The sequence below is a fragment of the Notamacropus eugenii genome, chromosome 2 (genome assembly GCF_028372415.1).
Source record: "Notamacropus eugenii isolate mMacEug1 chromosome 2, mMacEug1.pri_v2, whole genome shotgun sequence".
In the NCBI taxonomy this organism is placed as follows: Eukaryota; Metazoa; Chordata; class Mammalia; order Diprotodontia; family Macropodidae; genus Notamacropus; species Notamacropus eugenii.
Window position 1 is genome coordinate 192,699,313 of NC_092873.1, and position 24,982 is coordinate 192,724,294.

Below are 24,982 nucleotides of genomic sequence, written 5' to 3' on the forward strand. Positions count from 1 at the left end.
TTTTCTTGGGGGTCCTCTCTTATTTTTAGGATTAAAAAATTTTTTTAAATTTTTAAATATTTATGATTTTTCAAATATCTTTCTCTCATTACCCCCAGACATTGTTGATAATTCATCATAATTACAAATCCAAATTCTTTTAGCATCCTAGAATGTAGTTCATCTTCTGTGCTTGGTTGACTTGAACTCATAGGAGACCCATCAAATATTCTCTGACCTCCTAATTTATAGACTAAAATATCATTTGTGAAGAAATATCATTCTTGTTTGTCTAAATTATATCCAGAGTATTTGATGGTTTCCCTCTGTTGGATCAATTACAAGTGGCCTTGTTCCTTTTGAAAGTCAATGTGTAAAAATATTATCCACATTGAACTGCTTCACCTGAAAAGAGCAGGCTTGAGAGAAAATTAGGAGTAGTTGGGGACAGATGTTCACAAAAATTTTTTTTTGGTTTCAACATGAAAAGAAGTCAAAATGATTTTTTAAAGGGGAAAAATGGGTGGGAAAAGAGAGACTGAGACTGGGAGTTGTGGAGAAGGCAGTTGTTTTGGAAAGTAAGAGTCAAAAATTGGTACAGCTAAATTTAAGATAATCATTTGAAACATTTATGTTTTTAGTAAGTTGCAAGAGGCAGCTATGTGATGCAGTGGGTAGAGTGCTGGGCCTAGAGTCAGATTCATTTTTCTGAGTTCAAATCTGGTCTCAGACACTTACTAGCTGTGTGACCCTGGGCAAGTCACTTAACCCTATTTGCCTCAATTTCCTCATCTATAAAATGAGCTGGAGAAGGAAATGGCAAACTACTCCAGTATCTTTGCCAAGAAAACCCAAATGGGGTCACGAAGAGTTGGAAACAACTGAATAAGAAGAAGAACAACAAAAAAGAGGCAGTATGATAAATGGGGATGGACTACTAAAGTAAGGTTGGAGACCTGGGTTCTAGTTTCAAGTCTACTCCTAACTAGCTGCATGTTGCTGTTTTTCAGCCACGTCCAAATCTTTGTGACCCCATTTGGGGTTTTCTTGGCAGAGATACTGGAATGGTTTGCCATTTCCTTCTCATGAACATTTTAGAGATGAAGAGCTGACGCAAATAGGTTAAGTGACTTTCCCAGGGTCACACAGCTAATAAGTGTCTGAGGCCAGATTTAAACTCAGGAAGATGAGTCTTCCTGACTTCAAGCCTAGCACTCCATCTGTTGGGCTACCTAGCTACATGACCTTGGACAAATCACCTGTACTTTGCAATAATCTCTTAATTAGTCTCTCACCATTCTTCCCTGCTTTCTAATCTCTACTTATTTTCCATATGGATATTCATTAAACACCTAAGCACAGCAGGATCTCTATATATTTCAAAAGACATATTATTGCCTCTGGAAAAAAATCCAGACTCAATAAATCACAAGGTCTCAGGTTTGGAGGATCATCCAGTCCGACCTACACCTGAACCAGAATTCCCTTTACAACACAGCTGAACATAGCCAACTGGAAGTATCCTGCCATCCCCTGTCTCCTGAGGTAAAATAATAAAAATAATAATACAAATAATAATGGTACCTAACATTTATATAGTGCCTTAAGGTTTGTAAAATGCTTTGCAAATATTATCTCATTTGACTCTTACAACAACCCTGGAGTTAGGGCCTATTGTTAGCCCCAATTTACAGATGACAAAACTGAGGCAGATAGAGGTTGTGATTTGCCTGGGGTCACACAGTAGGTATCTAAAATTTTGCTCTTCCTGATTTCCAGGTTCAAGGCTCTATTTATTCACTGTACTACCCAACTCTCTAGATAGTTAATTCTACTTTGAAAGTTCTCATTTTAGGAAGCTTTTCCTTACGTAAAACCTAACTTTGCAAATTTTATGCTGCTTTTACCCATTTCACATTCTTCTTAGCTCTGCCCAATTTAATCCCTCTTCCATGTGACAGCTTTCAAATACTTGAAGGTTATTAGAACCCTCCTAAAACATATTTTCTCCACGTGCCTTTTAGCTCTAAAAATATGTCTGTCATTTAAAAGTCATCCTAAATCTATCTCCCACCTACCTTTCCAATTTGATTTTGTGTTAATCCTCTTCCCACATTCTCTATTCCATTCAAACTGGCTTACTAGCTAGTCTCTAAATACGCCATCCTATTTCCTGCCTCCATGGCTTTTCAAAGATGGTGACCTTATCTCTCCCTTCAGCCCCATATAATCCTTAGTTTCTTCTAAAATATAATGCAACTGTCTCTTACATGGGGCCCTTCTTGATGCCTGCAGCTATCAACACTCTCTCCCTTTCCGTATTTCCATATTCTTAGCTCACTGAGGGTAAGGACTGTTTGACTTTGGTCGTTGCATCCCTAGCACTCAGACTGGCTATTTTGTACATAGTAGTCACTTAATGACTGTATTTTTTGGGGGGGGAGGGCGCTGTGAGACAATGGGTTTAAGTGACTTGCTCAGAGTCTCACAGCTCTAAATTAATTAATTAATGACTGTAAATTGAATTGAATTTCTGTGAGCCTGTTCCCCAATCTGTAAAACGGGATGGGATTAGATCATGTCACAGGTAGCCCCCAGCTATGAAATGATGAGGATGCTCATTTTAAATGGGAAATTCTATACTTGTTTTCTAGCTGCTAGACAGCTGAGAATAATCTGTAGTAAGGAAGACCAAAACCATGAGCTGGCCTGCTACCGACTGTGGAGACAAGTCAGACAAATAAACCAAATGGTTAGAAACTAAGTTTTGTCCAAAGTAAGTGGTATGACACAATGCATATGCTACTTTCACAATTGGTTCATGTGCTTCAAAAAAATACACGTAACTCAGAAACTGTTTTGTTGTTCCTATAAATCATTCTATTTCTTTATTAAACAAACAAACTGGTGACGGTGTGCTACAACGTATCCTGTTTTTCCATTCATAACTGTTACATAAACAGCAACTTAGGTGGGATGATGGGGCCTTGTCTCTTGGGTGCTGATATGTAGGGTTGTGCAAAACTCTGGAGAAGTGGGGTGATGTGCCCTATTTCTTGGGTGTCTTCTGATTTATAGAATGGCAGAGTGAGTGACCTGGCTCCCTCACTTGGCCCTATTCCCAATGTGTGGAAACTGTTCAGTGCAACACCCTGACCCTTGCACAATGTTGTCTGGTTCCCTTGCCTGGTCCCATGTTCCCATTGCTATAATGCAACTCTCCCAGGGATCTTCCCATTTTTTTTTCTATCACTTCAACACCTGCAGTGGTTCAAATGGAGCTCTCTGTGATATGGGCAAATACGGGCAGTTCTCTTTCTTGGTACAACTTCCTCTTACCTCCATCTCATGGGACTGTCTTCCATAATGGAGCTACTATTGCCACGGTCCATCTCTCCTTTTCCACCATCCTCCAGCCCTCACCTTTGTCCAAGATGAAATGTTTCTAGGTGTGACTCTATTGCTTTGCCTCTGTTTCTCTGGCTAGTGACAATGACCAGAGGCTTCCACTTGCCTTTTGAAACTCTATAAAAAAAGTTCAATGCTTTAATCATGATGAAAAGGCCCCATTACTTAGGCTAAAGAGAGTCAGTTGTGGTGTAATTGATGGAGAGCCACCTGGTACTAAGGAAGATCTGAGTTCAAATCTTCCAATACTTTCTGGTTATGTGACCCTGAGCAAATCACTTAACTTCTCAGTACTTTAGGCAACTCTTTAACTCAAGACCTGAACCCAGGGGTCCACAAATCTTTGAACTTAGATGGGAAAAAAATTAAATTTTAATTTGAACATATTTGGTTTCCTTCAAAATCCTATGTATTTTATTTTAGTCTCAAGGAGTCCATGACACAGGAAAGGTTAATAACTGCCTTAAAACTATAAACTTCAGAGATGGTGCTGGCTTCTATTAGTCGATGTTCCCTTTACTATTAAGCCCCCATCCTCATTTGTGCTAATACCTTCATCAGAAAGGCAGATGTGTTTCTCATTTTTACCATTAGGCACCTGGCAGGAGGAATAGTTTTTCTGTCAGCTCACTTGCTATATTTACCCATGGGAGAATATGCCTCTCCCTACCTCCCCAGCTTTTCCCTTTTCTTGTTTGCCAAGAAAAGAGACTGGGATGCTAAGTCCTGGGGGTTAAGTGAATGAAATACAAATTATCAAAGTTGTACATTCACTCAAACATTTCCATGGGGATGATTTTGGAAAAAAATAGTCTCTGGTATTAAAATAACAGGAAACCGGAGATGGGAGCATTAGAAAGGGGGAGTAGATTTCGTCAGCTGCCAATGCCTACACCCCAGCAGAGGACATCCTGAATGTAAGGGTTATTTAAGAAGGTAGGGGGAGGAGGGAAACTCAGTTGATCCAGACTAAGCAATGCAAAGATAGAGCCACTTTAAGGGACTTTATTATTTGTCTCTCTCCACAAAGAAGGGAGGACTCCAACCTAAAAAAATGAACTAAGAGATTTCCTTTATGTGAAATGAATGAGAAAAGTTGCCTGAATCTGTTTCATTATTACCTTTTCCCAGGGTCAACTGGGCTTACTTTGGAATCACCAAAGTTCTGGTTGTAATTGAACTCCTTTGTAGTGAATACAGTACTCATGTGTAGGACTTCTTGGGCTAAGGCTCATAGAGGTTCATATGCCTTCTTTTAGCAAGGGGCTAGTATGTATATTCCTCCCCATAGAGCCAAAACAATCATGGGCAGCTCCATGGGAGGGATCACAGTCTAGAAGATTTGGTTTCCTCTGATTAACCCTGATCCAAATGTATTGATTATTCACCAGTAGGATCCTACTTTCTACTTTCAAAATAAAGAGGTTGGATGAACTAGACACAGGATGAAGGGAACTGCCACTTACCACACAGAATCCAGAGCCATCCAGACACTCATTCGAATTCCCATTACAGTCACAGGGCAAACATTCTCCTGACACAGAGTGAAAATATCCCACTCCGCAGATCTGAAACACATACATACAAAGTTTTTCTTAGTTAAAAGGTCAACTTTGGGCCACATTCTATAAGAGAAATAAGCAAAATCTTCAAATTGCCTTTACATTTTCTATAAAACACGTACTCTAATAGGGATCCAATAGACCCTGTTCTTGTGACCTTTTGGCAAAGTTTTCATTCACAAGTTATTTTACTCCATCTTTCTCATTGGCAACATGGATGCCTCACTCTTTCTTTATAAATCTGAGCTCTGATTAGTTTCTCTTCTTTTTTTAATTGAAGTCATAGGATTTTAGATTTAGAACTGCAAGGGAACTTGGAGGCCATTGAGACCAATTCCTCAATTTTATAGATAAGAAAATTTTATAAATTAGAGGTGTTAAGTGACTTACTCAGGGTCACACAGCTACTATCTATCTGAGATGGAGTACTATATGTATGTATTAAATGTATGTCCATTAAATCTCATAACATATATATACATACATACACACATATACATATACGTGTATATTTGTTGGATTTAATGGACTTTTACGTATCTAGGATTCTTTCATTTGTTGCTATTTTCTTGGCATTAGAAAAATTTTGGAATATATTTAGGACATATTTCTAACATTTGGAAAATTTGGAACAGATAATAGACTTCATGGAAGAATGTTAGGGCTATAAGTCATTGTATTTTATTATCTTTTACTTCTTGAAGAGAAAAGGTATTTTTATTAATGTAGGCTCTTGTGTTACCAAAGACATTGATATCTATTCACTGCTCTTTTGGCCAGGTCTGTCCCTAAACCATCCCAGAGAAATAAAATGTTCCATTTTATTTCCAAGGGTCTACTGAGGAAGAGGGAGCTCATACAGTTTCCTTCAGGAATTATATTTGGCATATATCCACTCCTCCCTCTCCCCTCTCAGTGACTATGATGCAAACCTATTTCCTCTTGCATTTTCCTCTGTAAAATGAAAAACAACTAGTCACCCCCCCAGGTTGATGGCAAGTTTGGGGGCCTCCCACTGAAGCTGGACATGAACAACCCAGAAGAAATCTAATCAAGAATGATGGACACTCATAGAATGTAAAAGATGGAAGAAATCTCAGCATTCAGGCCAGACTCTATTTCACAGTCACTTCTATAAGTCCTAAATTTTCTCCCCATCCCTCTACCCTTCTCTCCCTGAGATGGCATGAAAGCTTATATGGGTTCTACACAGACATTCTTATTAAACACATTTTCACATTAGTCGTCTTGCATAGAAGAATTAAAATGAATGGGAGAAACCATGAGAAAAACCAAACTAAACCAAAACACAGCACAACAGAAAATAGTCTGCTTCATTCTGCATTCTGATTCCATAGTTCTTTCTCTGGATGTGGATGGTATTTTGCATTGAGTCCTTTGAAAATGTTTTAGGCCCCTGCGTTGCTCTGAAGGGCTAAGTCTATCAGAAACAGTCCTCGCACACTGTGGCTGTTACTGTGTATACTGTTCTCCTGGTTCTGCTCATTTCACTCAGTATCAGTTCATATAAGTCTTTCCAGGTTTTTCTGAAGTCTGCCTGTTCAGTATTTCTTATAGCACAATAGTATTCCATTACATTTGTATACCACAACTTTTTCAGCCATTCCCCAATTGATGTACATTTCCTTGACTACCAGTTCTTGGCCACCACACAAAGAGCTGCTATAAATGTTTTTGTACATGTGGGTCCTTTTCCCATTTTTTAAGATCTCTTTGGGATACAGCCCTAGAAATGATATTGCTGGATGAAAGGGTATGCACATTTTTGTAGCCCTTTGGACATAGTTCCAAATTGTCTCCAGAATCATTGGATCAGCTCATAACTCTACCAATGATGAATTAGTATTGCAATGAGTTTTATTTTTTAAAAGATTTTTATAATTATAGTTCAGTATAATTTGTTTCCTTTGTAGTCTCACACACAAGAATACAATAGTAAAATAATCCTTATTTAATGCATTTAAAAATATTATTCCAAAAAGATTCCATATTCTTTACCATACTTCCAAACCAACAAAGGTTAAGAACTTCTGGGCTATGATTTTATGATGGTGAAAAACCCACAGAAGAGTTAGTGGCTTTGTTGTAATTCAGTCAGTTCTTTGTGACCCCATTTGGGTTTTTCTTGCAAAGATACTGGAGTGGTTTGCTAATTCCTTGTCCAGGTCATTTTACAGAAAAGGAAACTGAGGCAAAGAGGGTTAAATGACTTTCCCAGGGTCTTATCGTTAGGGAGTGTCTGAGGCCAAATTTGAACCCAGAAAGATGAGTCTTCCTGACTCCAGGTCTTGGTGCTCTATCCACTGAACAACGTTGTGGCTTAAGGAGGCTAGGCTAAAATATCTGTCTTTATTCTCTTATTTATAAGAGCAGAGTAGAGTAGAGTAGCTGGCAGGGGCCAAAGATATATTCTAGGAGGAAGTTGTTGATGAGAGGGCACAGACATTCCACTGCTGAGTGAAAGGTAACACCTTCGGCCACTCATCCCCACTGTGGTACACAGGAAGAAGGAAGGAGTATGAAAGCGAAATGCCATGCTTGAAGGATTTGAGTGTAGGGTCTTCATTAAAGAGCCTAGGGAGACTCTAATTACTAAAGAAAAGTTACTGAAGTCCATTATTATCATTAAGAATGATCCCTTTCACTCTGAGTCTAGAAATTTCTGTTTTATCATTATTCTTAAAATTCTGCATAGAATATCAAAACTAGATTTGCTGACCACCTAAAAAGCAGATAAAAGTTAATCTCTTAACTTTTAAAAATAACTTCCTCTCTTATAACATCTGAGGCTTATTTTCCTTGCAGATCTGTAAACGATACATGATCATCTGAAAAATAAATTAATGTTGGTTCATTTCATTCCAGGATACTCTCCTGACTGAATTCAATGAATGGTGCACATATGTGTGCAATTGATGAAACTCAAGATCAACTACAATGAGCACATTTCAACAATGGAAAAACATTGCAGAGGCATTTGGTTGTAGAGAAATTAGTTGTAATGAAGGAAGAGCAGACGCTAAAACCCTATCAATAAACTTGTTGCCATTGGAATTTTCCTGAGTTACCTTATGGAGCCTTGACCCTTGATTTGTTATTAGGCAGAAATAGGAACATACTAATAATTCTACTACTTATTTACAGTTTGAGGATATGAGAGAAGAGAGCTTTAATTATAGCAGAATATAAATCAATTATTCAATCAATCTACCAATGAGTATTTATAGGACACTTGCTGTTTGTCTTTTGTTTTGGAAGAGAATTAATGACATCATAGGGTGAGGTCTTGACTTGTGTGTGATTGAATATTCATAGAGCACTACATACTCTATGACCATTTTAGACTAAATGCTTTACAAAGAATAAGATATTAAGTAGTTTAAGTCCTCACATTTGTCCCCCTTCAAATATTCCAATCACTTCCTCTACATAACCCCATCAAATCTAACACCCACTAAATCAACACAACATACACAGAAAGACCCTAGAGGTAATCAGGATGGTGGGTGGAATATGCAGGATGCCTCTTTCATTCTGTTATCATATTCCAAGAGCATTTTCTTGGGGGAGGGGGCATTAAGGGGTAAGAGGATTGGTGGTTTGCTAATGCACATCTGGAAAAAAGACCTTCTCTTCTAGTTCCTACAGATCAGAATTTGGAATTTAGCAGCATTTTCACTTTAAGAAAATGTCATTCTAAAAACTAATCTGTATGTTATGTCTTGCAGATTGTTATATCTTGATTTGCTATTATTTGATTTGATCTATGCCAACCATTTGCTTCCTATGCTCAACTAAGGACCTTAAAATAATCCTGACTTTCTTTTATTTTATTTAAAAAAATTGTTGCTGTCTTTTGTTTTTGCATTACCTTTATTTCAGATATATTCTCCTCCCACTCCTCCCCATAGACAGCCTCCTTTAACAAAAAATAATAAAAGAATGAGGGAAAATAAAGCAGTTCAGTTAAATTAACCCAGTTAAATTAACACATCCACCATATTGGATGGTTTCCCAGCTTATCAAAGAAAGAAGATTCTTTTTCTCACCTTTTTTTTGAGGCCAAGCTTTATCATTATAATTACATAGTGTTAAGGTTTTTTGTTTGCTTATTATTATTCTTTCCTTTACATTGTTATAATTATTGTATATGTTTTCCCCCTTCATTTATTTTTATCAGTTCTTATGAATCTTCTCTCTAATTGTCTTCCTCATAGTCTTTGTTTCTTATGACACCACAATTCCTCAATTTACCCATTTCTTAAATGATAAGTGCAGGTCATATTGCCTTTACTCCAGCCCTCCTTCTCCCACTGGAACTGGGACTTCCAATAAATCTCAGGTCTACCATGCTACTTGCCCTCCATCTCCACCCTGTGCCACATGCCTTTACCCCTTACCCTTTCACAACTCCAACTTAACTCCTCTCTCTGTGTTGTTTTCCTATATTAGAGTACAAGCATTGTTTTGCTTGCTTATATTTAATTTCCAGCTCTTAGCACAATCTCTGTCAAATAGTGAATGCTTATTTACATGCCTTTTTCCTGCCTTCTTTCCTTCATACATTCAAATGAAGGGGGTTGGGTTAGCTATTTTCTGAAGTCCCTTCCCACATGAAATCTATCATCTGTTGTATCAGATTTTATTTAGTTATTTCCTAATTAATGGACATTTACTTTCCCCCCTCAGTTCTTTGCTACTTCAAAAGTACTGCTATAAATATTTTGGTGCATATGAGACCTTTCTTTTTATCTTTGATCTCTCTGGAGCATATGGTTAGTAGTGGAATCTCTAGGTCAAAAGATATAGGCATTTTAATCACTTTGTTGGCATAATCATAAATTGCTTTCTAAAATGGTTGGACCACTGACTCAACCATCTTAATTTATTACCAGGTTAGTAAATAGGGTTTCTAGAATTTTGACTTTTGCTTAGTATTTCTTACTTTACTTTTCTGGGATGTCGAGGCCATTTCACATCATTGTCTAGGCTATGGAAATACTTTTAACTTCCTAAATTAATTTGCAGATGACATCAAACCATACAAGTTTTCAAGCTGTCTGTGTGACACTGATGGCCCAGAAAGTAATGTTTAATTCTTCTAAAATTTGTTTTGGCACATTCATTTGAACATTGTGTATGAGCTGAGATAATTTCACCCCACATGAAAGACTTTTCCTGTCTAAGACCTGTGTGTGCCAGTGATTCTTCCAATAAAAAAAAAAATTGTCTCCAGGCAACAATAATTATGGCCACAACTATTTAACTTTTGTAGTTTAATTGGGAAAGTAACATTCATAGTCAGATATTATGCTGAGAATAGAACCCAAAGCAATGCTTCCTTGCTCTGAGTATACTCAGCTTGGCCATGTTGACTCTAGGCTTACTAAAAAAACCCTTTGCAAATTTAAGATTAAAAGAGAGCTCCCAGAGAACCTCACCAGTCTATCAAAAAAGCCTGGTAACTGGGAGATTGGAATTGACCACCCAGCCACATCAACCATTCAAATTTCTATAAAAAGCATGGAAGGGTTGTAATCTACTTTCATAAAGGTAGTAGCCACACTGATGCAATTCCAGAATCTTGCAATTACAATGCATAGAGTATTTATGTATATAAAACACATGTGTATTTGTATGTATATATACACATGTATGCATATACACATGCATATGCTTACTTGTATATGTGTGTCATGTATGTGTAGGTAAACATTTATGTGTATATATACATATACACACAACACACACATATGCATATATATGTAGGTGTGGACATGCATATACATATATATATGTGTACATAAACTTTTGGGTGAGAGTATCATAGATTTTGAATGGGAAGGAACTTTAGAGGTCACTTTGTATAATACTTTCATTTTACAGAAGAGGAAACTGAAATCCAGTCAGGTAAAGGGATTTAGGTCAAACAGGTAGTAAATGTTAGTATTAGGAATTGAACCTACACCCTCTGACTCCTCATCTAGTAGTCTATGGGAGGCAACATTATAGTGTACACAGCCATGTGTACTTCAGAAACTGGGGACTCATAGGATCATAGACTAAGGACTAAAAGGGCCTAAAGGTTAGCTAATCCAGTTCCCTGATTTTACAGATGAATAAATTGAAGCCTTGGGGGATTAAGTAACTTGTTCAATCTTACACCAGGAGTAAATGTCACACTACTCGGCCACACTACTGAGAAGAAAATTCATTTACACAGTCACAGCAGTATTGTAACAATGATCATGAAATATTGAGCTATTCTGATCAAGACAATTATCCAAGACAATTGCAAACGATCCATGATGAAAAATGCTATTCACCTCCAGAGAGAGAGAGAGAGAGAGACAGAGACAGAGAGAGAGACAGAGACAGAGACAGAGAGATAAGAGAGATCTAATCTGAGTGCAGATTGAAGCATACTTTTTCATTTTATTTTTCTTTTTTTGTGTTTTTTTGCAACATGACTAATAAGGAAATGTTTTATATGATGTCATATATAATTGATATATTGCTTTGCCTTCTCAAGGGGTGGGGGAGGGACTGGAGGGACAGAGAGAATGTGGAACTCAAAATTAAAAAAAAGCTGATCTTTTATAAATGGAATTGGGTAGTATTTAATGAAATATATATATATATACATACATACACATAATACATATATACATGCATATGTATACATGAGAAACTATATTGTCCTCAGCATTACTCTGTGAAGGAAGTGGAACATATTCTTATGGCCCTTTACAAATGTAAAGGCTGAGGCTCTGAGGGTTAAGTAAGTTGCATAATTAGTACCTGAGATGGGGCTTCAAATGCAGGTCTCTCAGGTGTAGTGCTGTCCCCTTTACACTTTTTTGCTCTGTTCCAGATGTGTGAGTTAATTGGCATGAGGCCCTGCTCTTTGAGTGCAGATTAACCTGTACTCTGCAGCTTTTTATAGTATTAGAATGTTGCCTAGGACACAGAAGGATTAACTTGTCCAGGGTCACACAACCATCATGCGTCAGAGAAGTGACTTGAGCTCAAGCTATTTTGCCTCTTCTTTTTTTTATCTTTTCTTATTTCACCAGTTCTTTATCCAAAATCTCATGATACCTTGCAGTAAATACTTTTAGTTATTGGTAGGAAGAGCCTGAAATGGTGATCCTGACTAAGAAGTGTTATAAACCATTCTCTCCTTGTCCATCTAGAATTGAAAAAGACTTAACTAGAGATCAAGGACAGTCCTCAGATAAAACTGATTCTGCTTTGCCTCATTCGAGGTAATGAGCCACCAGGCCTTTCATTATTCATCTACAATCAGTATGTGAATTCAGTAGAAAAAAATTCAGTAATGAAGTGAGTCCCTGCATACTGTGGTTTCAGTTGGCTAGATGTTGGGCTCTCTTGGCTGATTTATTTGAAATCTGGAGAGAATTATCCATGTATATCCTCCCTCCACTCTAGTTCTTGCTTGCATAGTTACAAATTCCCCAATTTTCAAAGGGTGAAGCTTTATAGGCCAAAAGAAATTTCACTATTGCTTGACTGATTTTTCTTCCTAGCTAGGAGAGTTGTTTCAAATTCTTCAACAGTTTATCCAGTTCAAAGGCTTCCTCTCTGCTCAAGTCTCCCTCCCTCCCTCCCTCCCTCCCTCCCTCCCTCTCTCTTCCTCTCTCTCTCTTACTCTGTCTCTCTCTGTCTCTGTCTGTCTGTCTGTCTGTCTGTCTGTCTGTCTGTCTGTCTGTCTGTCTGTCTGTCTCTCTCTCTCTCTCTCTCTCTCTCTCTCTCTCTCTCTCTCTCTCTCTCTCTCTCTCTCTCTCTCTCACACACACACACACACACGCACGCACGCACACACAGATTTATTTCTTTTTGAGATGGATGGGGGAACATTGTAGAAATTCCAAAGCTGTAACCATAATGTGACCCTCTCTTTAGGCTCTTCAGGGCTGGACACAAACCTCCCTTAAAGCAAAGTGAAATAGACCTTTGTGCTTAGAACAGTTTGTGTTTAGATTGCAGCTGCTTTCTCCTCAGTTATTTTTATGGGGGTGATGTCTTTACTTGTTTCCTAATCTCCCTGGATCTGAAAGGAAATGATGAAAGTGAAATCATCACTTTAGAAGTAGGAGGGAGTTAGGAGCCAGCTGGTTCAACCCTCTCCTTAACAGATAAAGAAACTGAGGCCTGGAGAGGTGAAGTCTCTTGCTCAGGGTCACTTAGGTTGTATGTTATCGTCCAAGATGGAACGTCCAAGTCTGGGACCTCTGATTCCAAGTTCAAGGTCCTTTCTACCAGCCCATGCACAATTCTAATGAGCTTGTAGTCTTTTTTTCTTCTTCACTTTTGCATTTCCATTTATTTAGCATTTTATTTTTCCCCAGTTACATGTAAAGACAATTTTTAACATTAAGTTTTAAAACTTTGAGTTCTAAATTCTTTCTCTTCCTCTTCCTCCCTCCGTCCATTGAGAAGGCAAGCAATTCAATATAGGTTATACATACATAATCATGCAAAACTCTTCCATAACAGTCATGTTGTGAAAGAAAATATAGACAAAAAAACTCAAGAAAAATAAAGTAAAAAAAGTGATTCGATCTGCATTCAGAGACCATCATTTTTTGGGGTCAAATTTGCAGACCTTTGCTAATTAAAAAGGATCTGATTCAATGACAAAATGAGGGATAATAATATTTATTGCAGTGATTATTTTTGTGTTCATATTTTTTTTCTTCATAACTTCTTTGTTGCCTTTAAGTATGTTGTTTGTATGTGAAGAGACCAGAGCTCAGAAAGGTGAAGTCACTTGGACCACATCCTGAGTGATAGGTTCATTTTGATTACAGACAGGACATAGACTATAGATAGAGAGGCAGCAGAGATCACTGAACAGGGAGGTGGCCTTGAAAGCAAGACCAGGGTTCGAGTTCCACCTTGGATGGAATAGTGATTGAATGACCCAGAGAAGGTGACAAATCTCTCAGTGCTCCCAGAAATTTTCTAAGACTGTAAATTACAGAGAAGGTGTTGGCTTGCATGGGTAGAGGAATTATGTGGAGCTCTCCATATCAATTAAATATTTTAAAAATAGATTTTTATATAATGTCTACTTAAAAAAAAAGAATTGCAAAGTCCTTGAGATCAAAGATAGTTTTACCTGTAGCCTTTTTATTTTCAGTGGCTTGAATATGTAGGAGACTAATGAATAATTTTCAAACAGTACTGGAATATATAGACTAACAGCTTGGTGAATATTTCTGATTTTCAACTTTGCTGATGAACCATTCTGCCCCCCACCCTTTAAAATTAAAGACTGAAAAAAGAAACCTCAGTTGAAGAAGTGGTACTATTTTTCTATTTCAAATATCACATTTTTATAGTGTTTCTGATTTTAACCCTTTGTTTTGAATGATGGATATTTTCTTCCATTTTCTCACTTTAAAAGCAGTTTACAAAGAACATAGAATGATTTACTTTGTAGGACGCCCCTTTTTAAGGCAGGTAGGTTGGGCAGGTTTGAGGGATGCTTGCTTTTGTGGTTTTCTTGAGATAAAACTCTGACTGGGTTCTATTCTAGGTACCAGGTGAGAAGTCTACCCAGTCAGTCAACAAGCATTTTGATAAATAGCATCCACTATACATAGCAAGGCAGCTTGCTAAAATGCTAAGTACTGGTGACACAAAGAAAGGCAAGACAGTCCTTGTCCTCAAGGAACTCACAGGTTAATGGGGAAAGACAACATGAAAAGGTCTATGTACTGACAAGTTATATACAGGATAAATTGGAGATAATCAAGGAGGTGAAGATGCTTGTATTAATGGAGATTGGGAAAGGCTTCCTGTAGAAGGTGAGATTTTAGTTGAGACTTGAAGCTGGAGAAACCAAGAGATTGAGATGGGGAGGGAGAAAATTGCAGGAATGGGGAGCAGCCCGTGAAAACTTGGGAGATGTGTCCTATTTGAGGTATAGCAAGGAGGCCCTCGTCACTGGACTGCACAGTACTCTGTGAGTGGCAGGGGAAATGGGGAGTAAGATGTAAGAAGACTAGAGAGGTAGGAGGGAACTAGGTTATAAAAGGTTTTGAATGCTGACTAGAGGATTATATACTGATCCCGGAAATATTAGGGCATCACTGGAGTTTTTTTTTTTTTTAATAGGGGTAGGGACAGGTATGTGTGACAAGGTCAGACTTATGCTTTAGGAAGACAAACTTGATAGCTGAGTGAAAGATGGATGGAGTGGAGAGTGACTTGAGGCAGAGACCAACCAGTCAGCTCTCACAATAATCCACATGTGAGATGATACCTCAGGGCCTGCATCAGGGTGGTGCTAATGACAAGAGGAAATAAGGGAGCATTTATGAGATGCTACAAGGGTGAAATAAATGAAACAGAATTTAGCAACAGATTGCATGTGGAGGATGAGGACATGCGGATGACCCCTAGAGTTGTGAGTTTGTGTAACTACTGCCCCTTTCCACCACAGCATTACACTGCCAGCTGTTTTAACTTACTTATTTTTCTCACTTTTTGTCCTCTAAATCATGACAACACAATGTATCATTTACCAGCATACTGCTAATCTGAAAACTGAGTCATGATCAAATTTTTACTAGAAAAAAAGCCACAAGCAATTTTCTGGGCAAAGAAAAGGTTGGACCACAAAATTTTTAAAGAGTAAGTAGGGTGTGATGATTAAAGAGGTGAAGTGGTATGGTAAAAACTGCAATGGATTTAGAGTCAGAAGACTTAGGTTTCACTACTGGCTTTGACTCTTATTAGGCTTGTCACTGTGGGCAAATCATCTAAGGCTCAGTTTCCTCATCTATAAAATGGCAGTAACATTACTTATACTTCCTACTTCACAAGTATCTATCTTGTCAGGAAAGTGCTTTGTATATCAAAAACACACATACATGTGCACATGTGTGCACACATACACACATACTCATACTAACATGCTCTTTTATAAAAGTGAGCTGCTGCTATTACTCTGACCTCAGATTTATGCATATCACTCTGATGTAGCTTTTGCCTGTAGGGAGACACCACAGTAGAAAGAACATTGAGATCAGAGCACTTGCGTTCATACTCACCGTTGTCACTTACTCTTTGTGTGACCATGGACAAGTCACTTACTTGAAGTCTGGACTTCAGTTTCTTTATATGTAAAATGAAAAAAATTGACTAGATGACCTTTGAGGATCCTTCTACATCTAGAACTAAAATCCTGCAATCATTTCTGTGGGATGAGAGGAACCTTTCTTTGCTAGTCAATAGTGTTCTGGTTTGAACTGAAACACTGTCCTGGAAATATCCATCCATACTGTGTCTTTCCTCGTTACTAGGCTCGGAAGTTCAATTTTTCATTGGTGCTTGATTTTCTGAATACATGCATCTGCAGCAGCTAAAATGTGTATGTGTGTATGTACGTGTGTGTGTGTGTGGGTATGTGCTCATGTGCATGTAGAGGCAGCATATTGTCTGATTATTTTATACTACACATTTTATAAATATCAGGAACCTGGAGGATCATCTAGTTTCATTTCTTCATTTTGTGAAGAAGAAAGCTGAGCCTTACCTAGAACAGTTATGGCTTGGTCAGGCTCACGCAGCTAAGGGTGATAGTACCTAGACTAGAACCCAGACTTCCTGACTTTCCATATAGTGCTCGTTTCAATAGACCGAACTGCTACTAACTTTTCCCTGGACACGTTTCCCTGACTTTTGCTTGCAGAGGGAGCTGCTTCTATCTTAAGACTCCCAATATATTTGTATTCTTGGAATGTCTCAAGTTTCACTCATTCATTCAACAATCACTTGGTAGTTACATCATGGGCCCAGAGCATTGCACTAGGTGATGTGTGTGTGTCTGGGTGAGAATTTATACCTTTGAAATCAGAAAATGCTACATATCAGAACATGATTGATTGTTTTGTTGGTTGTCTAGATTTAAGAAAGTGATGGAGAGTGCTAGTAATGCTGATTAAATTTAAAAGTATGTCACTTGTATATTTTCTCCCCCAGAGAGTGAATTGTTAAATATTTTATCATCAAAGCACTGAGTTTGTAAAGTTTCTATAAGGGTAAGACGTAGGACAAAGAAAGATATACTAAGTAACATTACAAGATAAATGCATTGAAGTTGCAAAACAGAGTTGTGAGAGGAGGGAAAAGGCCATTAAGAAGGATCAGTGATACATTTTTATCAAAATGTAGTTACTCTGTTTATCTCTTTTAATTAAATTTATTTTAGCCTTAACTTTGAGATCATAATGGCTAGCTCTGCCTTCTTTGCATTAGGTGAAGCATAATAATTCTGCATTTATGTGTATCTCAATTATTCCATAAAAATGGGGTATGAAAAGAAGAACACATACAGAAGGAGTAGTTGGGGGCTGGAGAACTGGTATCTAAAAGGATAAAAAGTCTCTTAAACTTCTAAAGAGATAAAAGGACTAGGGGACAGGATAAGGGAAGGACTTTAGAGAGATTGGGTAGATTAAGGAGAAGAAATTTATTACATATGTAAAAGGAATAGTAAGTAGTACATAATAGATTTTCAGTTTCATGTATAATCATCTTTTTTTCTATTCTACTATGTTATAAAATGCTTATTTTATTAAGTTCAGAGTAAAATAAATAAAATAAAAAAGAAGGATCAATGAGAGCTTCATGGAGGAAGAAGTATTGAATTGGTAGGAATTTGACAAATGAAGAAGACATTTCAGGCAAAGGGATTAGTATGAGGAAAGAAATAGAAGCAGGAGACTTCAGAGAATGTTCAGGAAACAAAAAATGATCCATATTGCCTCAATAATAGAAGATTGAAAAAATAATATGAAATAAGGTTGTTACGGGAGAGTGCTGATGGGTTATGTAGGTCCTTGTAAGGCCAAGGAATCATGTAAGATTTATCAATTTATTTATCATCTATCTATATATTTATTTATCTATTTATCCATTCATCTATCATTTATTTGTTTGTTCATTTATTTATTTACCCACTCATTTATTTATTTATTCATCTATTAATTTAATTATTCATTCATATTTTTATCCATCTATGTATTTATCTATTCATCCATCCATTTATTTATATATTTATCCATTCATCCATTTATTTACTTGTTCATTAATGATGAATTAATTGATTACAGAAGAGTGATATGGGCATAAGTTTGCACATGGTAAACCATATTGTTAATGAGATGATTGGGATAGAGATAAATTGGGGTCAGGAAGACCTATAAAAAGGCTATCTCAGCCGTTACAGAGATGGGACTATGTGGAACTAGTGATTACCTGACTAGATGATTGAAGGCAGAAGAAGGGATGCTTCTGAGATTAGCACAAGGCTTTGGACATGGGGGAATAGTTTCCAGACAGAAAACAGTGAAATCAGAATAAGAAGCAGATTTAGCAGAGGAGATTATAAGCTTGATCTTTGGTATGCTAAATTTGAGGTTGCAGTGTTGCTTAATGGATAGAGAGGTAGCCTTAAGGCCTGAGTTCATGTCCTACCTTGGAAATACCTTGACTGTGTGACCCTGGGCAAGTCATTGAGTCTCTGAGTGCTCTAGAAAATTCTATAAGACTACAAACTGAGGAGAATGTGCAAGGCTGCCTGGTAGAAGGAGTTCACTATAACAATGAAATCACTAAACAAGTTTTTATTCTTATCTCTAGAGATACTGGTCTTGAGTGGAGAAGTAAGGATAGGATTGAAGGGAAGGTCTGATAGTGGGTTTTCCTCCCTCTTTCTTTATCTCATGTTGTCATGCATTGGTTTAGAACAGGCTCTACAAATTAATAGGAAGAGGATCATTTGCCTTTGAGTCAGTAAATGGACCCATTTTTGGAAGCTGTACATTGGGTTCCCAAGGCTGGCCTTGTCTAAAAAAGCAAGATCTTGGGAAGTGACTAATATGACCTTGACCTTGACAATAGAGGGAACTCTTGCTCATTATTTCCCCAACTTCCTTGTTATTCAATGAATACAGGGTTAGTCATAATCTAAATGAACAAAATAGATTTTCCCAACACTTCGTTATTTTTCTTTTGCCACATCACAGTTGATAAAGAAGTTGGCCGCTAGATGATTCCATCAACAAAGTCTTTATTGGATTTGTTTGAGGAGCATAATAAAGGAGAAGGAGCAAGGTACAGTGGAAAAACACTGACTTTGGAGTAAGAAGTCTTGGGTTCGAATTCTGGCTCTTTTCTATACCAGTGTGATATTGGGTATATTATTTTATCTCTCTTTCCTCAGTTTCATAAAATGAAAGGAGTGGAATAGATGACCTTTGAGGTCCCTTGCTAGGTGGTCTAGTGGATAGAACACTGGGCCTGGATTCAGGAAGACTCATCTTTGTGAGTTTAAACTGGCCTCAGACACTTACTAGCTAGGTGAAGCTGGTCAACTCTCTTAACCCTGTTTGCCTCAGTTTCCTTATGTGTAAAATGAGCTGGAGAATGAAATGGTAAACCACTTCAGTGTCTTTGTCAAGAAAATCCCAGATGGAGTCCAAAAGAGTTGGGCATAACTGAAACAATTAAACATCAAGAGGTCCCTTCCAGTTCTCAATCTATAATCTTATAATCCTTTATGTAAAAGCTTTTTGCAAATTGTGATACTCTATAAACATTAGTTATTTTATTTAGCTCAATGAATATTGGTTGAATACCTTCTACGTGCCGAGCACCAAGTCTTTGGAAGAGATTTCAAAGATTATTCAATATAACATCTTCCTTTAAAACAGGAAGACACCGATGCTCAGAGATGTTGAATAACATGCCTGAAGACACACACTGAGTTAGTGTTATAGACAGAATTCATACTCTTCTTTCCCTGTCCATGTACCACACTGATTATCATTTTATTCTGCTTCATTTTACCAGCTGGAAAATTCTTATGAAGAGCTTGTATTTACTTCTTGGACCTTACTAGGCATACAAAATTAGGTCTATTTGGAAATAAGGCAGGAGATAAAAAGAGTTCAAATTGTGCTTAAAAACATTATTTTTCTATTAGTTGTGAAGATACAATTTCAAGATCAAAATAGTATAGTTGTGTGACTTTAGTTTTTCATTAGTCAATGGTATTTCCAATGTAGGTAGCAGTAATATTGATGAAATGATTGCTATAGAACCATCCTGAGCCCTTTAGCTCAGTTTTCCACCATGGAAGCATGTCCAGAATGGGATACATCCTATGTCAGCCCACTCCTAATCCCAAATTAAAGGTGAATTTAGGAACAATCTCAGTTTATCAAAGGCCAACATAAATGAAATGGAATGAGGTTTGTGTGTGGATGGGGAGGGGATTAAGTTGTAAGAGGAAAAGGAATTAAAGCATTTAAACATTTTTATAGAATTTACTACTTGCCTGGTACTATGCCAAGTGCATTACATTTATACTCGTATTTGATCCTCACGACAACCCTGGGAAGTAGGTACTATTATTCCCATTTTAGAGATGAGGAAACAGAGGTTAAATGAGTTGCCCAGAGTCATACAGCTAGTATGAATCTGAGGCTGGATCTGTATGAAAATTTTCCTGACTCCAGGCCTGGTGCTGTTTCCACTGAGTCACCTAGCTATCTTTGCTGTATTAGGTACATTCAAGGATAATATACAAAAAGTTTCAGACACACCCTGCCTTCAAAAACCTTAGAAATGATTTTTGTAAATAAATCATAAATATATGAAAATTCAAATGGCAATAAACTCAAAAATAGCAGATCTATAATAAGGTAATATACCACTGGTTGCTAGATGTAAAAGCTATTTTGAGATCTGAAGGGCCAGCAAAGAAAAGTGTTAGAAAGCTCTGGGTAGCTATAGAGGGTAGTGTTTGCTCAAACATAGCAGGGAGTGAATTTTAGGAAACTCTGTATTCAGAGTTCAGTGTGCTTACTGAATTAGGGTTATGGTAGCCATGAAAAATGTTCTTTCAACTTGAGGAGGGGGAGAAGGGTGTTAGGGTACCCAAAAACTATACAGAAAGTTAATTCTAATTTCTCAGGAACCAGAGAAGCTAAGAGAAAACTCTGTTACGGTATTGGAATGTACATGTAAGGGTAAACTAACAAAGGAACGAGAGAGTAAACCAAAGGGAGTTGGCTAACTTGGAGGTAAAAAAGGACTGGAAAGAAGCCAGGCTGAACTTATTAAATTTTTTTAACTTAATGAGTCTGTTCCCCTGTGAAAAATATGAATAAAATTTTCAAAAGAACAATTATAAAATGTTAAAAAATATGAAAGATTGCTCAAAATCACTAACAATAAGAGAAATGAAAATCATAACAACTCTGAGGCTTCTCCTTCCAACTATCAAATTGGCAAAAATGACCAAAGATGGTCAGTGTTGGAGGGCTGTGGAAAGATAGACATACTGATGCAGAGTTGGTAAGCTATGAATTGTTTCAACTATTCTGGGAAGCAGTTTGGAATTATACTAAGAAAGCAACTAAAATGTCTATACTCTGCAATTCAGAAAGCCTATTCCATGGTATACAGCCTAAAGAAGTTAGTGATTAAAAAAAAAGGGGTACAGAATTTTAAGTAGAATAAAAAAAAAAGAATGCAAATTGATAGCCAGTGATTGAGGAATGTCTGAATGAAATTTTGGCTTGTATATGTAGGGTGAGGTTGACATTAGGGATAGTGATTTCATTGGTATAGGAATCTCCCTATACCAGTATGGGTCAGAATCATATCTTCAATTTACAATTTAAGCTGCCTAGAGCACTGAGAGGTTACGGAAGTTGTCTTGGTTGGTTGGTTGTTGTCCTTCATTCTCGAAGAGGACTAAAATGACATCACCATGATAAACTCAAGTTTCAGTGTGTCTGACTGTGGCTGATCAGACCAATATGAGCTTGGAATGTGCTAACATGTGCTAACAGATAGCCCGTGTGAATATTTGGGGTGGTTACTCCAAATTTGTACATCTTCCATTTCCTTTGTGCTGTCTCAGTTCTGCTTTGTTCATAGAGCACAGCACCCTTTCTGATGTGGGCATGCCATGCTGAGCGGTCTTGTGCCATTGTTTCCCATGTCTCACAATCAAATCCCAAGTTCTTAAGAGAGAACTTGAGTGTCCTTGTATCATTTCTTCTGACCACCATGTGATCTCTTGCCCCATGTGTGTTCTCCATAAAATAGTCTTTTTGGCAAGATACGTTTTGCAATCGAACAACATGGCCAGCCCATAGGAGTTGCACTTTCTGAAGCATAGGTTGAATGCTTGGTAGTTCAGCTTGAGTAAGGACTTCAGTGTCTGGTACCTTATCCTGCCTCAGAATCTTCCTAAGACAATTCAAACGGAAGTAACTCAGTTTCCTGGCATGGTGCTGGTAGACTGCACATGTTTCACAGACATACAGCAGTGAGGTCAGCACAATGTCTCTGTAGACCTTCAGTTTGGTAGTCAGTCTAATACCTCCCAAACACTGAGCTAGCTCTGGCAATATGTGCGTCAACCTCATTGTCAATGTCTACATCCCTGAAAGTACATTACCAAGGTAAGTGAACTTATCCACAACACTCAAAACTTCTCCATTTATTGTAACCGAAGTTTCCACATATGGATGCTGTGGTGGTAGCTGATGAAGCACCTGTGTTTTCTTGGTGTTAATTATTAGGCCAAAATTAGCACAGACAGTAGAGAATTGATCTATACTTTGTTGCATCTCAGTTTTAGAGGTTGTATTGAGTGCACAACCATCTGCAAACTGAAAATCATGCACCAACACTCCCTCCACTTTGGTCTTGGCTTGCAGTCTTTTCAAATTGAAGAACTTACTATCAGTATGGCAGTTGATCTTGATGCCGTGTTCATCCTCACTGAAAGCATTTGACACCATGGCTGAAAACATCATGCTAAAAAGCATGGGAGCAAGCACACAGCCCTGTTTCACTCCATTGGTGACTAGGAAGGCATGAGAGCACTGTCCACTATCCAGAACCTGGGCAAACATGCCATCATGAAATTGATGTATAATATTGATGAACTCTGGGCAACCAAATTTTGACATAGTTTTTCCATAAGCCCTCATGATTAACAGTGTCAAAGGCCTTGGTCAGATCTACAAACATTGCCTACAGACCTCTGCTCTGCTTCTGGCATTTCTTCTGGAGTTTTCGGGCAGCAAACACCATATTGACTATTCCTTGGCCCTTTCTGAAGCCACATTGGCTCTCACGTATATGACCATCTTCCAGGTGAAGGATCAGCCTATTAAGGAGGACTCTAGCAAGACTATTGCCAGCAATTACTGAGAGAGAGATCCCCCTGTGATTGTCACAGGGGGAAGCTGTCTAGTAATGTAATGGAGTATGACACTGAAAGAAACAATTTATATGATGAGTACTGAGAAGCCATGTATCATATAGAACTGATGAAAAGTGAACTAAGCAGAGCCAGGGTAATAATATATACTGTGTGTGTCCTACAGAAATGTGAATGGAAGAATTATAGCAACAAAGCAATAAAAACTGAATGTTGTGAACTTATAATGGCAAAGTGTAGAGGAGAGATATAGAGATGGGGAATTATGGGCATCACACACTGCATATAACATTAGATTGCGTTAATGTGTTGATTTGTTGAACTGCTTATTTCCCCTCTTTTTTAGCCTTTGTAATATATAATAGGAAAATCTCTGAAAGTGGAAATGGGCAGGGATATGTTGGGGAGTGTAAGTGATGAAAAACAAAAGACATAAAAATTGACAATAAAAATCTAAAAATCTTAATAAATTTGAATTCCACTCATTCCCTGGAAATTCTCTCACATTATAGAAAAATATTTTATGTAATATAAATTGCAGACTGTTGTGAAAATGGGGGGGTGGTGAGTGGAGAAGGACACTGTTGGGTAATAGGTTATGGAGCTAGAAGGGACCTTGCAGTCTAAACCTCTCATTTTATATAGAGGATATTAAGACCTACAGTGATGGTGACACGCTTATTTACATTACTATCAAATATCAGCGCTGGGATTGAAACCCAGATCCTTTGACTCCAAATCTAGTGTTCTTCCTGTTGCATCACAAATGCTAAATTGAAAGGCTAAGAACATCAGAGATGCTGTCTTTGATAGAGCAATTCCTTCTTTCTTTGGGTATGGTGATAGCAGAAAGTTACATAAACAGTGATCATAAACTATTGAGGGAAACTTTTGTGTTAGGATGTGCTTGGTACTACTTCACTGTAGATCCAGGCCAATTGACCTAGATCTGGGAGACCCGAATCAGTTCTGATTAGTCCAGAGAACTCTCATGAGATCGAATGACTCCCTGTGCTTCCATGGAGCAGCAGGCTTGAATTTGTCCTGAATGATGGGTATGTTGGGAATGCTGGTTGTTCTCATATTCCCCTCCTCTCTCTTTCTAGTCTTTGGTCAAGAGATCCCTCACATTTCAGGGTTGCATTTTTCAAGTTTTCAAATTATAATTCTGAAAAGTTTCACGTACTGGACTAGAAGCCGAGTCAGATTTTAATATAAAAATATAATATAAAATGTATAAAATAAATATATAATAAAATAAAAAAGAAATATATAAGAATAAAAATATAACAGAAAAAAGTCATTCCTAACGATGATGTCTTTATCTTGAACTGAGTGATTACAAAATTTATTTGTTCAGTTGTATTTCAGTCATGTCTGAACTTTCAAGACCCCATGTGGGGTTTTCTTGCCAAAGATACTGGGAGTGCTTTGTCATTTCCTTCTTCAACTCATTTTACAGATGAGGAAATTGAGGCAAACAGGGTTAAGAGACTTGCCCAGGGTCACTCAGCTACTAAGTTTCTGAGGCCAGATAAATCTTCTTTACTTTAACCCTTGTGCTTAGTGTACCCAGTGGATACACTGAGTCACCTTGCTGCCTGATTACTGAGTAAGAGAGCCTGAAACAAGACGCAGCTTCAAATTGACTTGTCAGACTTCCATACTAGGATCTCATATCTAGAGATAGAAGGGACAGACCTTAGAAGTCATTTAGTTTCACACCCTC

General features: G+C 37.6%; 1 protein-coding gene across 4 annotated transcripts in view; it reads right to left on the bottom strand.

The window, feature by feature from the left end:
- LAMA4 (laminin subunit alpha 4) overlaps positions 1-24,982 on the bottom strand; it is a 200,191-nt gene that overhangs the window by 138,883 nt on the left and 36,326 nt on the right. For 3 of the 4 annotated variants that reach the window (XM_072643068.1, XM_072643066.1, XM_072643067.1), the window contains one exon: positions 4,854-4,955. In XM_072643068.1, coding sequence (XP_072499169.1) covers positions 4,854-4,955 — 102 coding nt within the window. Of the gene's footprint in view, positions 1-3,318; positions 3,428-4,853; positions 4,956-24,982 lie in introns of those variants that run through there. The other variant, XM_072643069.1, reaches the window with a different exon arrangement.